This window comes from Apus apus, chromosome 1 (genome assembly GCF_020740795.1).
Source record: "Apus apus isolate bApuApu2 chromosome 1, bApuApu2.pri.cur, whole genome shotgun sequence".
Lineage (NCBI taxonomy): Eukaryota > Metazoa > Chordata > Aves > Apodiformes > Apodidae > Apus > Apus apus.
Genome location: NC_067282.1, coordinates 68,352,017 through 68,370,073, shown reverse-complemented (window position 1 = coordinate 68,370,073; position 18,057 = coordinate 68,352,017). Strand labels below are relative to the sequence as shown.

Sequence of the window (18,057 nt, the reverse complement as noted above, 5' to 3'; positions counted from 1 at the left end):
AAGCATTTTGCAGATTCGTGGTGTCGAAGCACAGCTGTCCAGCCTGGCTTCAGCCACACACCAGCCTTTCCTGGGTCAAGAGAATCAGTGGCAATGCCTGTTTCTTATTATATAAATACCTAGTCCTTTTGCATGAGGAGACCACATCTTGCAACATGCCCGTTTCTTCTGCCTCAATAGATATTTAACAGCAGAAAAACATACCAGGCCTTTTCCTTCAGGCCTTTCATTTTAACCTAGCTTTTCACCCAGACAGAATAAGTAGAAAGTATTTCTTTCTACAGTCATATAGGACTTGAAAGTAGAAAGTATTTTCTTCCACAGTAATAGGTCTTGACTTAGAAGGTCAAGGGAGAATGGAATGAGATTTTTCGTAAAAGCATTGAAATCTTACACAAGGGAGAAACTTCTATTCCAGGAGCAAATAATTGCACACAACTACACACATCTATAAGTGAGAGACTTTATTTGAACCAATTTTTCAAATACAGACATCTGTATTATTCTCACTTCTCGGGAATGTTTTCTGCTCATTTTTGAAGCTTGCAACCTTAGGACAATATTCAGGACATATGTGTACATTAGATCTCTGCAGATGGACACATTCATAATGCACAAGTACAATGAGTGAGAGACTCTTTCCAGATCCTCACACAAGAGCATCGGAAATGGGCCGCTCTAATTGTCAAGTTCTGCTCTTATTAGCTTCCAGACACTTCACAGTTCTTGATACTCTCTAGGCTGTAGCCGCCTTCTTCAGGCCCCAATTTACTACTGTGTTACTTCAGCTGTATGCCAGTGTAACTCCTCAAAATAGGGCTTAGATGGTGCACAGGGATGTGATTCATTCATTGGGAACAGGCATGAGCAGAAAAACCAAGCTACTGGATGAAAAGTTTACCTAGTATTTTCTTTTGTGAGAGTAGGCTAGGTCTCAGGCTGGGGTTTTTGTTTAGGAAGTGACCAGTGGTTCTGGGTGTGTAATACATTAATCTTGATGTTCAGAGTATACGGGGGACCTGTGGACTGGGCCCCAGTGAGGTTTCTCTCAAGTTGGGCACTCCAGACGTGAGCCACTGGGGTCACTAGCCTGTTCTGCACATCTTGACCTTCACCTCTTCTTCCAAGTATTGCTCAACAGAGGAATGTAGTAATAAAGCATTGTAGGTAAGAATGCAGGCTCGCACATGACCTGAGATCAACACCCTGAAAAATGAATAGAGGGTAGCGCTTTCAGGATCACCTAAATGACTCACCATCGTCAGATCCATTTTTGGAAAACGACTGGAGAATTTTAGACCTCAAACCCCAAATTCGCTGCAAAGAGGAGCTGGGAGATACTGCAGCATCTGGGCCTTAGGAGCTTATGTCTCTTTGAAAGCCAGTGAAATGTCTGCTCTCAAGTGCCCACGTCACTTAGGTTATTCTGAAAACTGTACCCTATATACATATGGGTAGATAAGGGGCAGACTTTCACAGGCACAAGTGGCAGTTAGACATGTAACTCCCATTGATTTCTTTTTCCCCCTCGGGGACCTGGAAAATCCCCCCCCGAGGAGTTGAATCCTCCTCTCGTATTATTTTCACACCAGATTAACACCACTGGTTCCAGTGGAGTGACTCCTGAGTTATCCCGGTGTGAACGAGAGGAGAACCAGTCCTGAGGTGCTCTAAATATCCAGTGAAAGTGCTAATGTGGCAATGCAGAAAAGCAGGAAATCTGAGCACAGGCCTGGAAGAGGACACCCACCACAACCTCCCACAGTGCTGAGCTGCAGGTGACCACCGAACGGCCCTGTTAGTCAAGAGAGGGCACAAAAAAATTCATTCAGACCCTTCTCTCCACCTTGGCAAACCACAGCCACTCAGTTTCCTTCCCTAGACACCTATGACAAACACCAGACCTTCAGTACAAAAAGCCTCACATGCTAGTTTGCCATACAGAGACTGCAGAAAAAAAAAAAGAAATAACTCCCATAGGAAGTTTGGTATGAACTCCCTCTTTCTTTTTTTCTTCTTTACTTTCTTTCTAAACCCCTCTCCTCCAGTCATGGCCATTTCTTTCATTTAGAGTAACGTGTTCTCCAAGCAATGGTGTTTACATTGTCACCATAGCCTCTCACGGGGCTGCACTGGGGTTTGGGGTTGGAAAACGCTTGGTCTGAAGGGATCTCAGCAGGATGCCTTTCCTCTTCCTTTGGAATGTGGCTTATGGTGGAGCTTCCTGGCTGATGCAACTATTGCAAGGATTGTGGGTTTGCATGTGCTATCAATGCAGACAGTCTGTGGATGCCACAAGTGTTGTAAAGCAGACCAAATTAATGAGAATGATCTACTACATTGATTGGGGGTGTTACTTGGGATTTTCCTACTTTTCCAAGGCTTAAGCTAGATGAAGTGAAATGTTAAGAGCTGGCCTACAGCTGGTATGAGCATGCAGTACACATGGGATCTTACTACAGAGGCATGGAAAAAGCCCCTCTTGCCCTCTGAATTTCCACACCACTGTACGTGAGGTCAGGCAGTCAGGCACCACATTCCTGGTGAGAATCACTCTGACATGCCCTTCTCACTCCATACATAAAGTAACAACCATAGACACCTCCAGATAGAGCTGTGCCCCCTTTAGGATATACTCCCTGGGGAATTCTTGTTGGTTGTTGCATCAGGAGTAGAAGAAAAGCTCCAATGACTCTGCTGAATACTCCTTGCTCCCCTCCTTTCTTCTGGGACCTCCTGCCTCTTGTGCTGCTTGCAGCTCACTTGATATCCTGCTAGTCAAATTTTTCCTCAAATACCCTGGTTCTCTTTCCAGTTTCCATCCCATGCTCCATCCTTTATACTGTTTCCTTTTAGCCTTTTAAAATCTGGCTGAAGGGACAGCTCAAGGAAATCCAAATGTTTTTCTCTGTTCTCTTCCTGTACCCTGAAGACAGCCCAGCTTCCTATACAAATCTTGTGTATTCCACATTAAACCACTGCCTGCTCAAGGCAGGGTTTGTCTGTGTGCTCTCTCTCACGCTCTCTTTGCCCTGACTCTCTGGCAGGATCAGGACACAGTACAATAAGAAAGACAGGGGGGAGCTTGGTTACAGCTGCTAATTTTAAACTGGAACCAAGGGAGAGGAATTAGTATTTAAACTATTTAGGTTTGCAGTTGGTAACCACATACCCCATTCTCTTTGTAGGGGAAAAAAATCAAAGTACAAAACCCAACCCTTTGTTCTCTAAGCAACATGGCAAAGTATGTTCTTACAAATGGTGACGAAACACACGTGATGCCTCAACCATCAGCCAAGTGAGAGGCAACGTGCAAAATACAAAGATAAAACATCCCTTGGGAGAGAAAAATGTTTCTGTTTTTTGAGGAGGGAGGAAGGCCTATGTCCAGGAAGACATGAGAGGCAATTTTCTTTTCCCTATAAAGTTAAAAATAGTAATAGTAAAGAGGAGGCAAGATGAAAAGCTTGGGGTCTGAAGTCAGAATAGCAGAGAGACCACGTGGTCTTTGCAGAAACAGGCAAGACAGTCCTTAAGAAAACTCTTGTAATGGTCATGACAGGAGATGAGGCTAAACAAAAGCCGTACTCTCTCCTTCCTGCCTTCTCCCAAACACTTCTCCCACAAATCCCAAGAGCTGAACTTCAGTTCTCTCAACTTGGTGCTAGAGACACAATGCATCTGCAACGTCCGAGCTGGGCTGGGCACCTGGTGTGCTACGAACAGCAAACATACTCTGCCTCTCCTCCCCACACCTCAGCCCCCCGTGCCCATCAGAGCGCTCTCCCTCCCCAAAGACCATCCACCCTCCTGCCTCTTCCACAGCAGGAACAGGCAAGGTGGTGAGACCTGACATACGGTCCAAGCAATGCCTGATGTCTGCGCTACATTTGCTGAGTTGAGGTCAGGCTGGAAGGTGTCTCAGGGTTTACCACCCATCATGACATGGGAATATTAGCATATATATCGTTTATGAAGTATGACACAATACCTATCTGTCAGTCAGCCCATCTTTCTATTTAGTCTGTCTAATCTACTTTTGCTAGCTACTTTTCACTATCTCTATCAATCATCTATTGCTCCATATGATCTAATTTCTTCCGGTCTCTCTCTCATCTTTTTCACTCTAATCTTTCTTACTCTAGCTATACTCCCCTCTCTCTCCCTATCATCCCATCTATCCACTCGAAAATCTTCCCCTTCCTCTCTCTATTCCCTGTTTTTAAAAATCTCTGTCCAGTCTTTCTCCCACTCTCTCTTTCCCTCTCTTTTAAAAAAATCCTCCCAGTCTCTCTCTCTCTCTCTTATTTCTACACAATTCCAGGAAGGACATGGAAATGAATCCTGATGCGTTTTGATGGCACTTTCAGTGAGCGGTCTACGTTCAAACCAATCATCACAGAGGAGACACTGTTTATCTTTTCTCCCTATTTCCAACAAAGAGATGGAGAAGAACAAAGGAGTAGGGCAGGGAGGGCCACTCAGCCCTCTGAAGGTGCTTGGGTTGCCACTCCAAGCATCAGCCACCAAGGGACATGGAGGCCATCCACAGACCCATCTTTTTGATGCTACTTCAATGAGGCCAATTTAATTGTGGCCCTGCAGCATCGTCGGGCAATCCTACAGGGTTCACTGGCCAACGCAACCAGGAAAGCACATGATAATAATCAGGGCAATGAAAGAGCAATAGCTGGGCTTTTATGAAAGCCCAGTTATTGCTGAATTCATTCTAAGTGTTGGCTCTCACAGCTCATAAACAGAGCAGCAGCTCACAGTGGCTGTTCAGGCTCAGGCTGGGTGTCTGTCTGTACCCCAGCGGGACAGGCTGGGTCTAGCGGGCATGTGGGTGGGGTGCACCAGGGAACATCCCACACCCTGTGAAAAGCAGTGGTGGAGATGGTGAAGTGGTGCTCTGCTGGGGGAGGCCATAAACAACAGCTAAAAGCCTTGGCCCTCCTTAGAGCTGGGTGAATCATTACAGGTTTCACCAGGGAGAAGGAATGAGGGATTTCTCAAAGTGCATTGACTGGCTCTTACACCACCAGACCTTGTCATTTGCATGTGCCTGTTTATTCAATGCACTGGGCCAATTTATTTTGCCAAACAGAATATTTTTGGAGGGCCATACTATGCTACTCAATGACTTCTCCAACTCCAGCCCGATGCAGTGAGCATCACCTTGCTGCCAGGTGGAGCTCAGGCCCCGGGACTCTGTCGCCTCACAGCCCTTGGTGTACCCCTTGGCAGTGGCCAGACCTTCAGCATGGACCAAAGTTGGTCCCTCTGCTGGCTCATCCCTCCAGGGTCACCATACGTGCTCCAATGCAGGGCTTAGAGGTCTCCTAGAGGGCCACTTATTTTGTTCTTTCCTAAAACTGATTTAATACTTTCCTTATTTATGTTAGTCAGTGCTAACACCTCACTCAAAATCCAAGCCTGCTTCCTTCAAAAATCCCCTCAGCAGTGCCAGGGAGAGCAGTTGGTCACTGACCAGTGGCTGAGGAGCACAGCAGGGCCACAAAAGTAGTGGCCTGCCAAAGACCACGGGCCAGTAGGATGTACAGCAGCATAAAAATGCGACACGGTGGTATTAATGATCATTGTTCTCATTTATTATAATTATTGTTCAGTTTGAAAAAGGAGCCTGGAGCCAAGCATTATGCTAATTGGCACATTTTTGTTGTTGTTGTTATTTTAGTTCTGAAAACAAACTGGGGTTTAGTATTATTTTTCACTCGTTTGTTGGTTTTGGTCTTTTTTTCTTCTTTTTTTTTTTTCCTTTTTTTCTTTTTCGTTGCATTCGTTCATTCCATCACATTGAAAAAGGAAGAAAAGTACTTAATTTTTTTTCCCCCCCTCTTTTGTTTTAACTCACTCGGTAAGTCTGGACTCCTCAGGTGAACGTAACATTGCACACACACACACTTGGAGAAGAGAGAGAGGAGAGAGAGAGAGAGAGAGAGAGCGCGCGCGCTCGCAGTGGGCAGACAGACACACGTACGCGCCAGGTCAAAGAACTCTGATACAGTGCAAGAATTTTCCCAAAATGATTGGATCATCATTACCAAAAACTTGCCATAACAACACCAAGAAACAAAGAAATGTTTAAGCCACACTGTTTGACTGGGATTTTTCCTGCTTTTTTTTTTTTTTTTTTGCTTTTTTTTTTCTTTAAATGTTTGCCACACAGAGAGAAAAAGGGTTTAAGTGGGAATGGGAGAGGGATGGACAGGCTCACAGATGTGAGCAGGAAGGGGGGAGATTGAGATTGGGGTGGGAAGGAAGGATAGAGGATAGGGGGAGGGAGGGAGGGGCAATGGGGAGTCATTTCTTAATGTTCAGGCATTTTCTTGGTCCGCCTTGCTCTCTTCTTCTTTCACCTCTTCCTGCTGGGCACTTTCAGTAGGTTTGGTTTCTTCTACAGCATCTAGTGGGGAAAGAAAGGGTCCAGGGTTAGTCAGCTATGATCTAGAGCATCCTGCACATGCACACAGTCATCGCATAATGGACTGCATGGCTTCAGGCTTCTCTCTCCCCAGAGTGACCCAGGTCTCAAAGTCCCTGGCATTTCTGCAGCATGGGAGGAACACATCAAGGTTCAGCCCAAGAGACAAGTGTGTAGCTCTCACAAAACACCTCTAGCCACACCAGAAAACATGTGCAGCTGGAAAGAGCTGCCTAGCTCACTGCTGATATGGCAGGCAACCACTATTCATTCTATCAGCTGTATTGATTAGGCTCTTGGCTTACCAGCTAGATCACACACCCTTTTCCCAAACCTGCTGACTGCGCCAACCACTGTTGAACTGTTACCCCCTAATTACTGCTATGGATCCTCCCAGCCAAGACTTAAAGAGGTCATGAAGAGAAAACTCTACACACACTTGAAGCCTGCAAGACCCAGAGGAAAAAAAATTGTAACCTGTAATTCAGGCCTCCCTTACATTGAACAGAGAGATCTAAAGAAACGTCTCCAGCCTTCAAGAACAGGAGCATTCATCCTGGAGGCTGTCATGTCTCAACAGTTCTCTAGGCTCTCCTCTCAAAGGCAGAGCTGCCCCGGCAGGATGCAATGAGTGCAACTGGAGGCTGGGTCTGCCTGGCAATTAGACACCTTGTTCTGGCACACCATTCACACGAGAAGCTAAAATGAATGCTAGGAGCAATCCCAGAACAGCAAACTAGACAGGGGATAATAACTGAGAGGAAGGCAGAGGCACCCAAGATGGACAAGGCAAACAAAAGGAGTGCCTCTCAAGCTGGAGTGATCTTACTGCTGGGGTTGATCCAGTTCGAGACATCATGTCCCCTTTATTGTAACAGGACAGATTTAATTGTCTCCTAGTGCCTGGTGACTAGATCCCATAATCTTTAGATTAGGGTCATGTTCCTGAGTCTCTTTCAGAAATCCCTCTGAGGCCTATGCACTGTGTGGATTGCTTTTTTACAGAAGAAGATGATGGTTGACCGAGGGCTACAGAGCTGTAAGGCGGAGTAACGTACAAGGGTCTTAGTGCACGGTAGTGGCTGGTGTGCTTCATCCCTGTCTCTCTCCATTCCTCATTGACACCCTTCCTATTTACACTTACTCAACAACTGTGGAAAGGCCAAGCAAGCAGCATCACTCCAGACTTGGGATAAAGAACAGGGAAAAGAAACAAGTGCAGAAAGCCTGGGTGGTGTGGGACCACAAGATCAGTATGTCACATACCTCAGTGCTGGCAATCAAAATACCTTTGTAGCATCACTGTATCTTTCATGGTCATTCTGAGAGGACTGTGGGGTCCCTGGACAGTTCCTGGCTTCTTTGATGGGCTATCAGATGATGTTATACCAGCAAATAAAATGTGCCAGGGACTGCTTTGTGGCCCTGAGACCAGCTGGTACAACACAGCTCGTGTATAGTGTGTATGCTGGTGTGTATGGCCAAACTCTCCTACTTTCCAGAACACGGTGGCTGTATCTAGGAGGTATCTAGGGAAAAGCTAGTTGGTGTATTCAAAAATCACACCATGGCCCATTTTATCATCTTAATAATACAGATGATCACGTGCCAATGATTAGTTTGTGAGGATTAGCATCCTCGCACCTATGCTTCAAATTAGTGAGAATGCTAATTGGGATGTGAAACTTTCCTTACTGACACCACTTATGCATTTTGGCCTTGTCCGTTTGATGCCATCAGATGGCAGACTTGTATTTGGTTAAAATGCTGGCAGTAAGTGCTGCATTCAGGCTTCCCTTTTCCCCTTGGCTTTTTAGGCTAGGTTTTAAATACATTCTTAGGCACCACTTCCATACAGATCACTTTTAAGATGTGTGTAACTGCCTATCTTGAATAATCCTCACTAAAGGCTCTGCTTCTGGACCTTCAAAAACTTACTGTGTTAGTAAACTCTGTTGGTTTTCCAAAAGGAAAAAGTTTATGGGAACATCCTCCTGGCCTAAGCCCCTGCACCTGCAAGCCCCCTGTTAGCAAAAAGCACCTGTGGACTTTCTTTCCCTTAATACTGAACAGCTAAATAGAATGCTACTCAGGGATTCCTCCTATTTAGGGTACAATTACAATCATGAACCAAAGACAAAATAGACTACTGATGGAAAGAGGATGCAGGTATTGTTGCAAGGCAAAGCAGGCCAAATTGCCCTAGTTTTGTTATTTTTCCTGAATGACTTGATCACAACCCAGTGGGGAAGGGAGTCCTTTTAGTCCTCCTTTTCTCCAAGGCATTCATAGCAGCAGACACTTTGAATTATGGAGCTGAGAGTAGAATTGCAATGCATGATCATCTACCCCTAAATATGAACCAAAAAACTACTATTTGCCAGTGTCCTGGTTTGAGCCAGGAAGAAGCCAATTTTCCTTTTACTGATATTTTTTTTCCTTCAGTAAGCTTTCTTTTAACTAGTAGCAGAGTGTTCCAACTAAGACTGATAATGGTGGAATGTTTCTCTAACTGCTGGGTCTTCAAGGTCACACCTTTACTCTGCTGGTTCAGACACTACGGGGAGATCTATGACCCCCCCGTAGGAGGCTGAGTTAGACAGACAGCAAAACTGGCCAGAGATATTCCATTCCATGTATCTACATAAGCTCAGAGGAAGGTCAGAGATCACAGAAGACAACTTCCTTCCTGCTGCTTCTTCCCTTCTCTTCCATCCATGGCTGGCATCCGGGGAGGACTCATTTCATCCAGCACCGTCAACCCCCAGGCTCGAGCTCTCCTGACCCTCATCACTCTGTGCTTTCTCCAGCAGCAGCTCCGGGATGTTTTGGGACTGTTCACAGCTCAGGAGAGTGCTGTGGGAGTTGCTGGGGGTGGGGGGAGGCAATAGGGGTACATACCTGAATATATCTGTATATAATTGTATATATTTTCTTATATCATTAGTGTTTAATTAAAGCTGTGTAGTTTAGTTTTCAATCCAGCCAAGTCTCTCTTTTTCTCTCTCTCCTTCCCTACCTGGGTGAGAGGGGGAGGGGATCGAGAGCATCATTGTCAAACCTGAGTCAAATGGTGACAGCCAGAAACAAACATGCTTTGCTATAAGGCTCCGATAGATCCTAGTAAGACAAAGTTTCTGTTTTTTCTGCATGTGAGTGCAAGATGAATGAAAGAGCAACAAAGTACAGGCAATGTGGCTTCAGGCACACAAGCCCTGACACTGAATTTCATTATGTTTAAAACTTTCTGTGTCTTCCTACTGAAAATATGCACAGATTTTTGCTGGCAGTCCCCACAGCCTCCTCAGGACAACACAACAGAAGGGCCTGTAATGCAGCAAGCTCAGGGATAGACACCGGGAGGTCCAGTGTACCTGCTGTGGTACTGAGTGCCTCAGCCAAGACATACAAACTGCTAAGTGGCACAGATGCCCCCGTTACATCAGCAGCTGAAAGTGGGGTCCAACTCCTACAGTGGACAGTTGTCCTACCAAGATGGGCAGAGAATCTGGTTGCACTCAGAGTGGGGGAGCTGGCAACCTCAGTGACATGGGGTAGTTCACAATGTTACCTGTGCCATTCTTGCACTTAGGATAAAAAGACAGGTTGAAACACAATTTGCTGCTATTTTTTGTTCCCTGTTGGCTCACCACAGTAGCAAATCTAATTTCAGGGGATGCCCATGGTTCCTAGAGATCCCTGGTTGGTAGAGGAATTGCACAGGGGTGCCTCACTGCCCTGTTGCTTCTTCTCTAGGGAGCAGTTAGTGGTAGGCAGATGACTGAAGCAGCCCAGAGACTGCACTGATTTCTGCCATGGCTGAAATAGCCTGGTCTGACTCTGAGGTCATGGAGCAGCAGAAGGGATTTAAAGTCACTTCACTACACAATCAAGTCAGCAGAGAAGAACCATACAAACCATGGATACATGGCAACATAGAGCAAATTTTCATGACTGTGGATGTCGCAGGTATGAACATGAAGTCTATCAATTTGAATAGGAATTATCACAGAAAATTCAGCCAGCCCCTCTCCCCCTGTTTGCTTGCAGGGTGTTGAAGCAGTAAAGGGAAATATTTTATGTGCTGTTACACCCTGCTAAGTTAAGTCTTATCTCCTAGCAGCTTTAGCAGCATTTCAGTGATCTTGGGGATGAGGGAAAAGTAGTTACCTGGTGTTATTTTACAGTAATGAACTTTAGCAAGAAGTAATCACAGAATCACATAAATAATATCACAATTCAGCACAAAAAATAAAGTTCAAGCTGTAGCACTGTTAAACCACAGCAGTGGAAAGTAGAGCATTCTCTCTGAGGAATGGGAGCAAGGCAGCACAACTGTACTGACCCCAGGGCCAGTTAACAGCAGTTTCTGATTCACAAGGAGAGGTGAGATGGTGGATCTCACTCACCCCTCACCAGTTTGTTTGATACAGGCTATTTCTGCAATATGTTCTCTGGGGTTTTTTCCAGCCCAATTTTCAGTTTCCCAGCAAAGAAAGGCAAGGTATCTCTGAGGAGATCAGTAGATAGCTATCATTGGGATTCCACACAACAGAAAGGGTATTTCTTATATTGCTTTTTACCCAATACTAGTCTTGATTTCCAACTTCCTTGAACTCTGGGCTGTTGCACCTGTTGGTCTGTAGTGGACGGATGTAGTTATACAGGCAGAACTGCATAACCTTGGCATTTTACATTCACTTTTCACTTTGTTGGAATATGTGTAAAAGGTGACTAAAGAGCAGGCAAGAATTTAGGCAAATTCCTTGCTTGAGGAACAAAAGCATTTCATCCTGGGTAGCCAAATTTCCACTTGTCTAAAGCTGCCTTCTTTCTGAACATGCCAGCACTGTGAGATCTGCTGCAGTATCATCAGAGTCCCTTGTGTCCACTTGCAAAGAAGAGAACAAGCAGGAGGCAGTGAGTTTATTAAGATGGACTTGGACTAGGACAGCATCGAGATGCACATGAAGATCATGAAATGGGAAAGCTGAAGTGAGCATGCATGGACATCTTGCCTGCCTTCAGGCACTTAGAAACATCTCCAGCTCACTCTCTGCTTCCTTTCTAATTAGTGGAAACAAATTAGATATGTCTAGGACTCTACTTACCTGACCTATTCAGATGCCTACTTTAGGGCAAGAGGAGTTGCAACCTGGGAACACCTATATCTTTAGCAAGTTGAGGTGGAGACATCCACATTTGTTCTAGAGCATTCCAGCCACAGAGCATAAAGAAGGGCCCAGACTCACAAAATAAGATCACAACCTGTGCATGCATGGAAGAAACAGAACCTGAGGGGATGCTGAGCTGTAATACAAAGCAAAAATCTGTCCTGAAGGATAAAAGCCCCCTAACAAGACCAGCAACAAAACCCACATAGTTTGTGCTTTCAGTCATCACCCTCACGGTTGTTTTAATGTGTATCAGTCACCACTTTGTACTGTTCCTGGTTATTTCAATCCTGTGGTCCTTCCCAGACGCAGCTTTGATATTTGTTTGTTTTGCAGCTTTGCCTTTTGCTTCAGTCTTTTGAAATCTATGCTGCAATCTAAATCATTCTATAGCATAGGATAATTTTGCCAAAGAGACAGACATCTGTGAGCTGAGCTGCCACCAATCTCACCTCACTAGAATTCTGGATGGGGCAGCCAAGTTGAGAAACCTTCTGGGGAGCCTCAGAGCAACCTTAAGCTGTGACTACAGAATTGCTAAAGCGACAGAGCTGCATGGTGGGAGAGGCTGAAGTGTGTTTGCTTCCCAGCTGAAGGGCCTGTGTCAGGGACACGCTTCACACCTACAGCTCCAGCAGGTACCTGCTAGAGAACTGCCTTGCCTATGGAAGAGAAAGAATATGGAGGTGAACTACAGGACTTTGCTGAAATAGGGTCTTAGAGAGTTCCTGCCCCTCAGCACTCCATTTATTTTCTGGAAAGGGTGAGAGTCAGGTCTGTGAGTCCTGCTTTGGAGCAAAAGCCTTAAATATATGCAGCTCTGGTTGCTGTAAAGCTGAAGCAGGCACGCAAGCAGCAATTCCAGCTGCCTTAGCCTACACTGTGCTCTAATGGCTGAGCGTGCAGGCTCTTCTCCAAGTCTCTCCACTGCCCTACATTAGTGAAATTAGGTTGAGTGGATTTCCGGGTAAAACACTGTCTCTTGGGACCTGCCCAGCTCCCATCTGACTTGCCAAGATTAATTAAATCAGAGCAGACATCAGCTTATGACCATAGTAGCAGCAACCTCTCTGCTGATCATTTCTTTTGTGGCTGGTGGCTTGGGTTTTGTTTTCCTTTTTGTCTCTGTTCCACTGCAGATCTTTAAATTACCACAGCTGTCGCCACGAGAAGAGAAATTGCAGAAACACTCTGGGGTTCTACTACAGATGTCGGGATTTTGCTTTTCCTGCTTTCCCACTGTTTGCATAATTATTGCTGATACTGATTGTGCAGCTAGAACTCTCTCATGCCTTCATGCTAAAGTGTTGCCCAGATCTACTCAGCTGCTGCTCTTTCTTAGCATTTGTGATGCTCACTCCTTCTCTCTGTCCTCTGCCAATTGCAGCTTGGTCAGAGATGAAACTGAAAACCTGTGCCGTGTCTGGTCTCCTCTTTGCTCCCAAATTTTAATCTGGGTTTTCCTGCCATGTTATAAGCAGACCTCATTTGCCCCAGAGATGACTGGTTTTAGACAATTTTTTTGGAGAGTAAAGAGCACTGTAAGGACCCATTTAAAAATCCCTGATCTGAGCCTCTCCTAGTTTTAATGACATTTGGATCCAGATTTGGATCCAGGCTTCACAGCTTGATTCATCTGTCCCAATCCATCTGTCCTTCTAGCCAGCCAGAAGCCAATTCCAGGCAGAAGATGGTAGGTCTGAGGGTGCTGAAATGAGATGCACTTCAGGTTCAGAGCTGTTGCTTATACAGTTCTCATCCCCATCCAAGTTAGCCCATTGCAGTCAAACTGTATGTATCACATGCAGTGCTAAAACCCTGTGCCCTCCCTACTCGCTGCTTCTGAAAACTGGCAGACTAATCCTGGCCCAGCAAAACACTGAGAAATGAAGAAATTGGATATTTCAGGTGAGTGGCTGTGTCTGGTCTGGGGGACTGACTTGCATGATTTCTCCAAAACACCTGGTGAATCCCTCACTTGCTACAGACAGAGGCTACACAGGTACCAAGGGTACCACCTGGTTCCTGTGAGCTCTGTCAGTCCTGGTGGGCACATGGCACCTGTGAGGTCTGCATACCCTTGGAAAACCCTGCAATAAGGTTGGGGAGGGATGTTACCTCTGCAAGCAGCAGGCAGAAGGTCCAGGGAAGTTGCCCAGTAACTACTGGAAAGAAGCAGGCAAAGAAGCCTGTTAAGGCTAAAACAAAAATGTGAATATAGCCACAATACATGATAGTTTGGGCCTCTTACTCATGGACTGCCTTCTTTTTGTTTCAGTACCATGTATGCCAACCTCAGTTGCTCTAGCAGAGAGAAAAAAACAACTTCTGCCAGTCCTATGGCTGATGACTTCGGCCCAAGCTTGGATGGCTGCCTCTTCTGATCCTGCTAAATCCTCAAAGTACAGCCAGCCCCAGTTCTGTCGCCCCAGCTGCCTTTGCGCTTTGTCAGGCTGAAGAGCCGGTGGCTTAGGGATTTCCTCTCCTTCTCCTCTTGCCTCACACCTTTCTTCCCCCAGCACCACCATGAACATTCCACCATGCATTGTCATCTGTGTGTGCAGTAGCTGGAAAGGGAGGGAGTCATGGGAGAGAAGCTCAGGGTGCGTGGTGGTGGGGAGGGGGTGCCGAGGGGAGTCAGGCTCACAACTCCATTGCAAGCATCTTTCACAGTGTCTAGACACCAGCTGCCAGGTTGCCATGGAAACTCCCCAACTTTGGCTGACTGGAGGGAGCAGTGAGGTCTCTGGAGAAATGGGACTGGTGGAGGAAGAGGGTGGAGAGAGAAAAGGGAGGATGTTTCTTGTGAATGTGAGGTGCTAACCCTGTTACAGCTACATTTGCAAATATTTTTGCTTCCTGAAGAATGGGAAAGAAGCAGCTCTTCTTTCTTCCACTGCCATTTCTTTCCCACACCCATGGATGCAGACAGGCCTGAGGGCTGAGACAAATTATATGCCTACGGCTGCCTGGTCATTTCTTCCTGCCCATTACCAGCACTTTTGGCCCAAATTTCCTGTGTACGGTACCTATAACTGGGCAATTGCAATCCACCTAGAGTTGGAAGAAGTTAGGTTTTCAGCCAGTGAGATATTCTTTAACAATGCCTTTCTCTTGGTCACCACCACTGCTACAAGATCCAGGGAGGACAGAGTGCTTCCACCTGGCAGCAGTGTTATCTGTCATGGTGCTTCTGTGGGGATGCTTTGTTGCACCAGAAAGTGGTGGGCAAGTGGGAGGCTGTGTAGTACAGTGGCAGAAGGGGAGGTAAAAGATTCCTTTTGGGATGAGGGTGCCTTGGAGGGAGATGTTTTGCACTGGTATTGAGTGGCCTGCCAAAGAGCATCAAAAGTGCTGACCTCAACAGACTTCTGCCAAGGCTCCATGGTCATTACAGCCAGGGAACCTGAAGTGGAGAAATAAGAAGTGACGTGCACAGGGTGTCCCCTGCCATCAGCTGGGGTCAGAGCTAATCTGATTCCCAATCAGTTGCTCAGCTGCCCTGCTGGAGAAGAAAGGCTCCCTTCCAGGGAGTTCCCAAGCTACCAGCCTCTCCATCTCTCCATAAAGGATGAGCTAGAGTCAAAGATGCCTCTCTGGACATTCAGACCACAGTTCTTCATTATCCATGGCCTGAATTTCCAGCAAGGTAGTACAACACAATATCCAGATTGTACTGGATATGGAAGATAAAAGAGGATATAATATCCAGATCATACATTTATGGTGAACCCAGACTTTATGAACATCAAAAGCTGTCTCCATTGTGACCATCCCAAATTGCTACAGGTGGCCAGCAATGTAAGTATTTACTTGGTGTTTGTCACCACAACCAGCGCCCAACTCACAATCATGGAGGTATTTTATCCTTGTGGCATTCCAGTGAAGAAATCAAAGGCTTTTATAGGCATTTTAAAGTGAGTAAAGCATGAAGAACTGGACTATGGTCACATGAAAGTCTGTGGTGTACCTAAAAGGCTGAGTTGTTTTGGCTTTTCATTCCAGCATCTCAACCAGCCACTCTGTACACAGCAGCACTTTCATAGGTGTGATGCCTTGGTCTCGTGATTTCTCATATTCCACAAAGTCCTAAGCTCAGGCCAAAACTGTGGATGCAGCAATCATCTTAGCAGTATTCCTCCACCTCAACCATCACAGGAAGCCAGGTAGAAGAAAGGCATTCATTACTTCACCTGAGGAAAACCTATGAAGAAATAACCCACAAGTTGTTTTTTACTCTTCTTACTCACCCTTGTTGATATCACACAGGTCCTGCAGACCAGAAAGGCTTTAAAATTCCTTAAATACCATGTGATTCAAAGAGCTTGAATACAGCGGGGTTTATTTGTTTCCAGATGTAGAGTGTAACAGTTGGCAGCTGCTCTTTGCATACACATTGGAAAACAAGATGTCTCTATCTCATGCAATGGTCTTCTTTTGTTTCACCTATCATTTCCCCCCAGCCTGGTTAAGTTCTGGAGAATGGCTTAGAAACAGATGGAATATAAGGGGACAGAAGAACAAGGTCTTGATAAGGCATATCCATTTATTCTTTAGCCTTTCTAGGGTGGATGCCCTATGAGATCATGCCAGATAAATAAGAAGAAAGTTAAGAATGGAAATACTCTGAGTAGATTCTGGCCAAGTGATCAAAATGCAGCCTAACTGAAGTGACTGATAGTGATTCCTGTACAGCTAGGACATTTCTAGCAAAGTAATTAATTCAGGGAGTGAAGCTTACAGCACTTTGGGGATGGAGGTTTGGGCTTGGAGAGGCCTGACAGATGCACAGAGAACAGCACAGCAAGTGACAGAAGTCTGATAGACAGATCAGATCCTCAGAGGTCTGCCCATCTTACAGCTCCACTGATCAGCCTGGCAACTGTGGTAGGATCAGTAGGGGGATAAAACTGAACCTAAAACTGAAGCTAAAACTGTGGCAGACTGCTGGCATTCATGCACTGCTGCTCCTGAAATACAGAGGGTTAAGGAGAGGAAGGAAATGTGCAGAGTGCTAGGGCCTCTGGATTCTTCTACAGCTTCCACCTCATGACACAGGACAGACTGTGAGGCTGCTCTCCTCCCCAACCCAGGCAAAGTTGGCCAGGGAAAAGAAGACAGAGGAGGAAATATTCCATAATTGCAGCAAAAATATCTAGAAATTCCTTCAGTGCATCTAGAATTAATGCATCACTCCTCCCCTTGTAGTCCTCTCCCCTTCAGCTGTCAGTGGCAGGAAAACAAATTGCTGCAGCTCTTACTACGAAACATGCTCCCGCCTCCCTTCCCCCAGCCCAAAAGACATGTGCCATTCATAAGCTGCCTGACTGCTGGTCTCCATTATTAAAGCCTAGAAGGCTGATAAATTGGGGATTCATGGAGCCTGCAAGCCTCCAACAACCAGATTGCCATGGAAACCAGAGGCAGCCTTCATCTCCAGCAGAACTGATATTGATCTAGCTGAAGGCAGAGAATTACAATCAAGGAGAGGATATAAAATGTCTCTTTTTCTTCCCTTTGCCATCCTCCCATTTTGTGTTTAAACAAAAGAGAAATTTTGTTTAGAATTCACTCGTTTGTTTCTGTCCATCATCATACACCAAAGCTCTGCAAATTGGATGCTACAATAAATTAAGTGCCTGTTGTCAGGCCTTCCACAGCCATCTTGTTGACAACTGTCCCCAGCAGCAATCAACAACACCAGCTCTTTGCATCAAAGGTATTACTCGTATTTCCCATACTCACAGCTGGTGTACACACACATAGGATCCCAATGTATTTTGTGCAGAATGGGCATTGAAACACAGATACTACTCTCTAGGAGGCAGTTCAGGATTAATGCTGCACCCACTGAGTCTCCTGGGAGCCTTCGCTTTTAATTTCAACAGGAAGAGGCCATCACACACATTATGACAACCTGGACATAGGAAGAGGTACTTTGAACAATGAGCACTAGTGGGGAAATTCCCATTTTGGGACAATACAGAGTAGTGTTGCTGGTGCAGAGGAACCATCTGCCCAAAATCCCCTGGCTGGGACTGCTTAGTCACAGCCTTCCAGGGATGGGAAGACCAAGGGGTCACAGCATCCATCCTGCAAAACCGAGTGGGCAACTGGACACCTTCTCCAGCTCATACTGCAAAGGCCAAATCCCCTTCAATCTGTCCTCTCATTCCTTGGCTGCCCATGAGAAAGCCGAAGGGCTGTGAGGTGAAAAGCCACAGCTTGACTTAAGGTGGGAGGTCGGACTGCAGAGTCACCTCTTCTGCCCCAAGAAACCTCTGAGACCAGAGGTGTGGTGATGCTTGCCCAGTAAGTGCTCAGCCCTCAGGGGAAGGAGGGCACAGGGCAGTTCTGCACCTGGCACTGGCCATTTTCAGAGGCGAGCACAGCAGGAAAGAAGCTGCCTGGAAAACCTTTCATGTTGCCAGGGGCAGT

General features: G+C 45.9%; 1 protein-coding gene across 1 annotated transcript in view; it reads right to left on the bottom strand.

Annotated features, from left to right (window-relative positions):
• Positions 1-449: 449 nt before the first annotated feature.
• GAP43 (growth associated protein 43) overlaps positions 450-18,057 on the bottom strand; it is a 66,783-nt gene continuing 49,175 nt past the window's right edge. Inside the window, exon 3 of the mRNA XM_051623593.1 lies at positions 450-6,427. Within this exon, the coding sequence (XP_051479553.1) occupies positions 6,339-6,427 (89 nt within the window). The 3' untranslated portion in view covers positions 450-6,338. The remainder of the gene's footprint in view (positions 6,428-18,057) is intronic.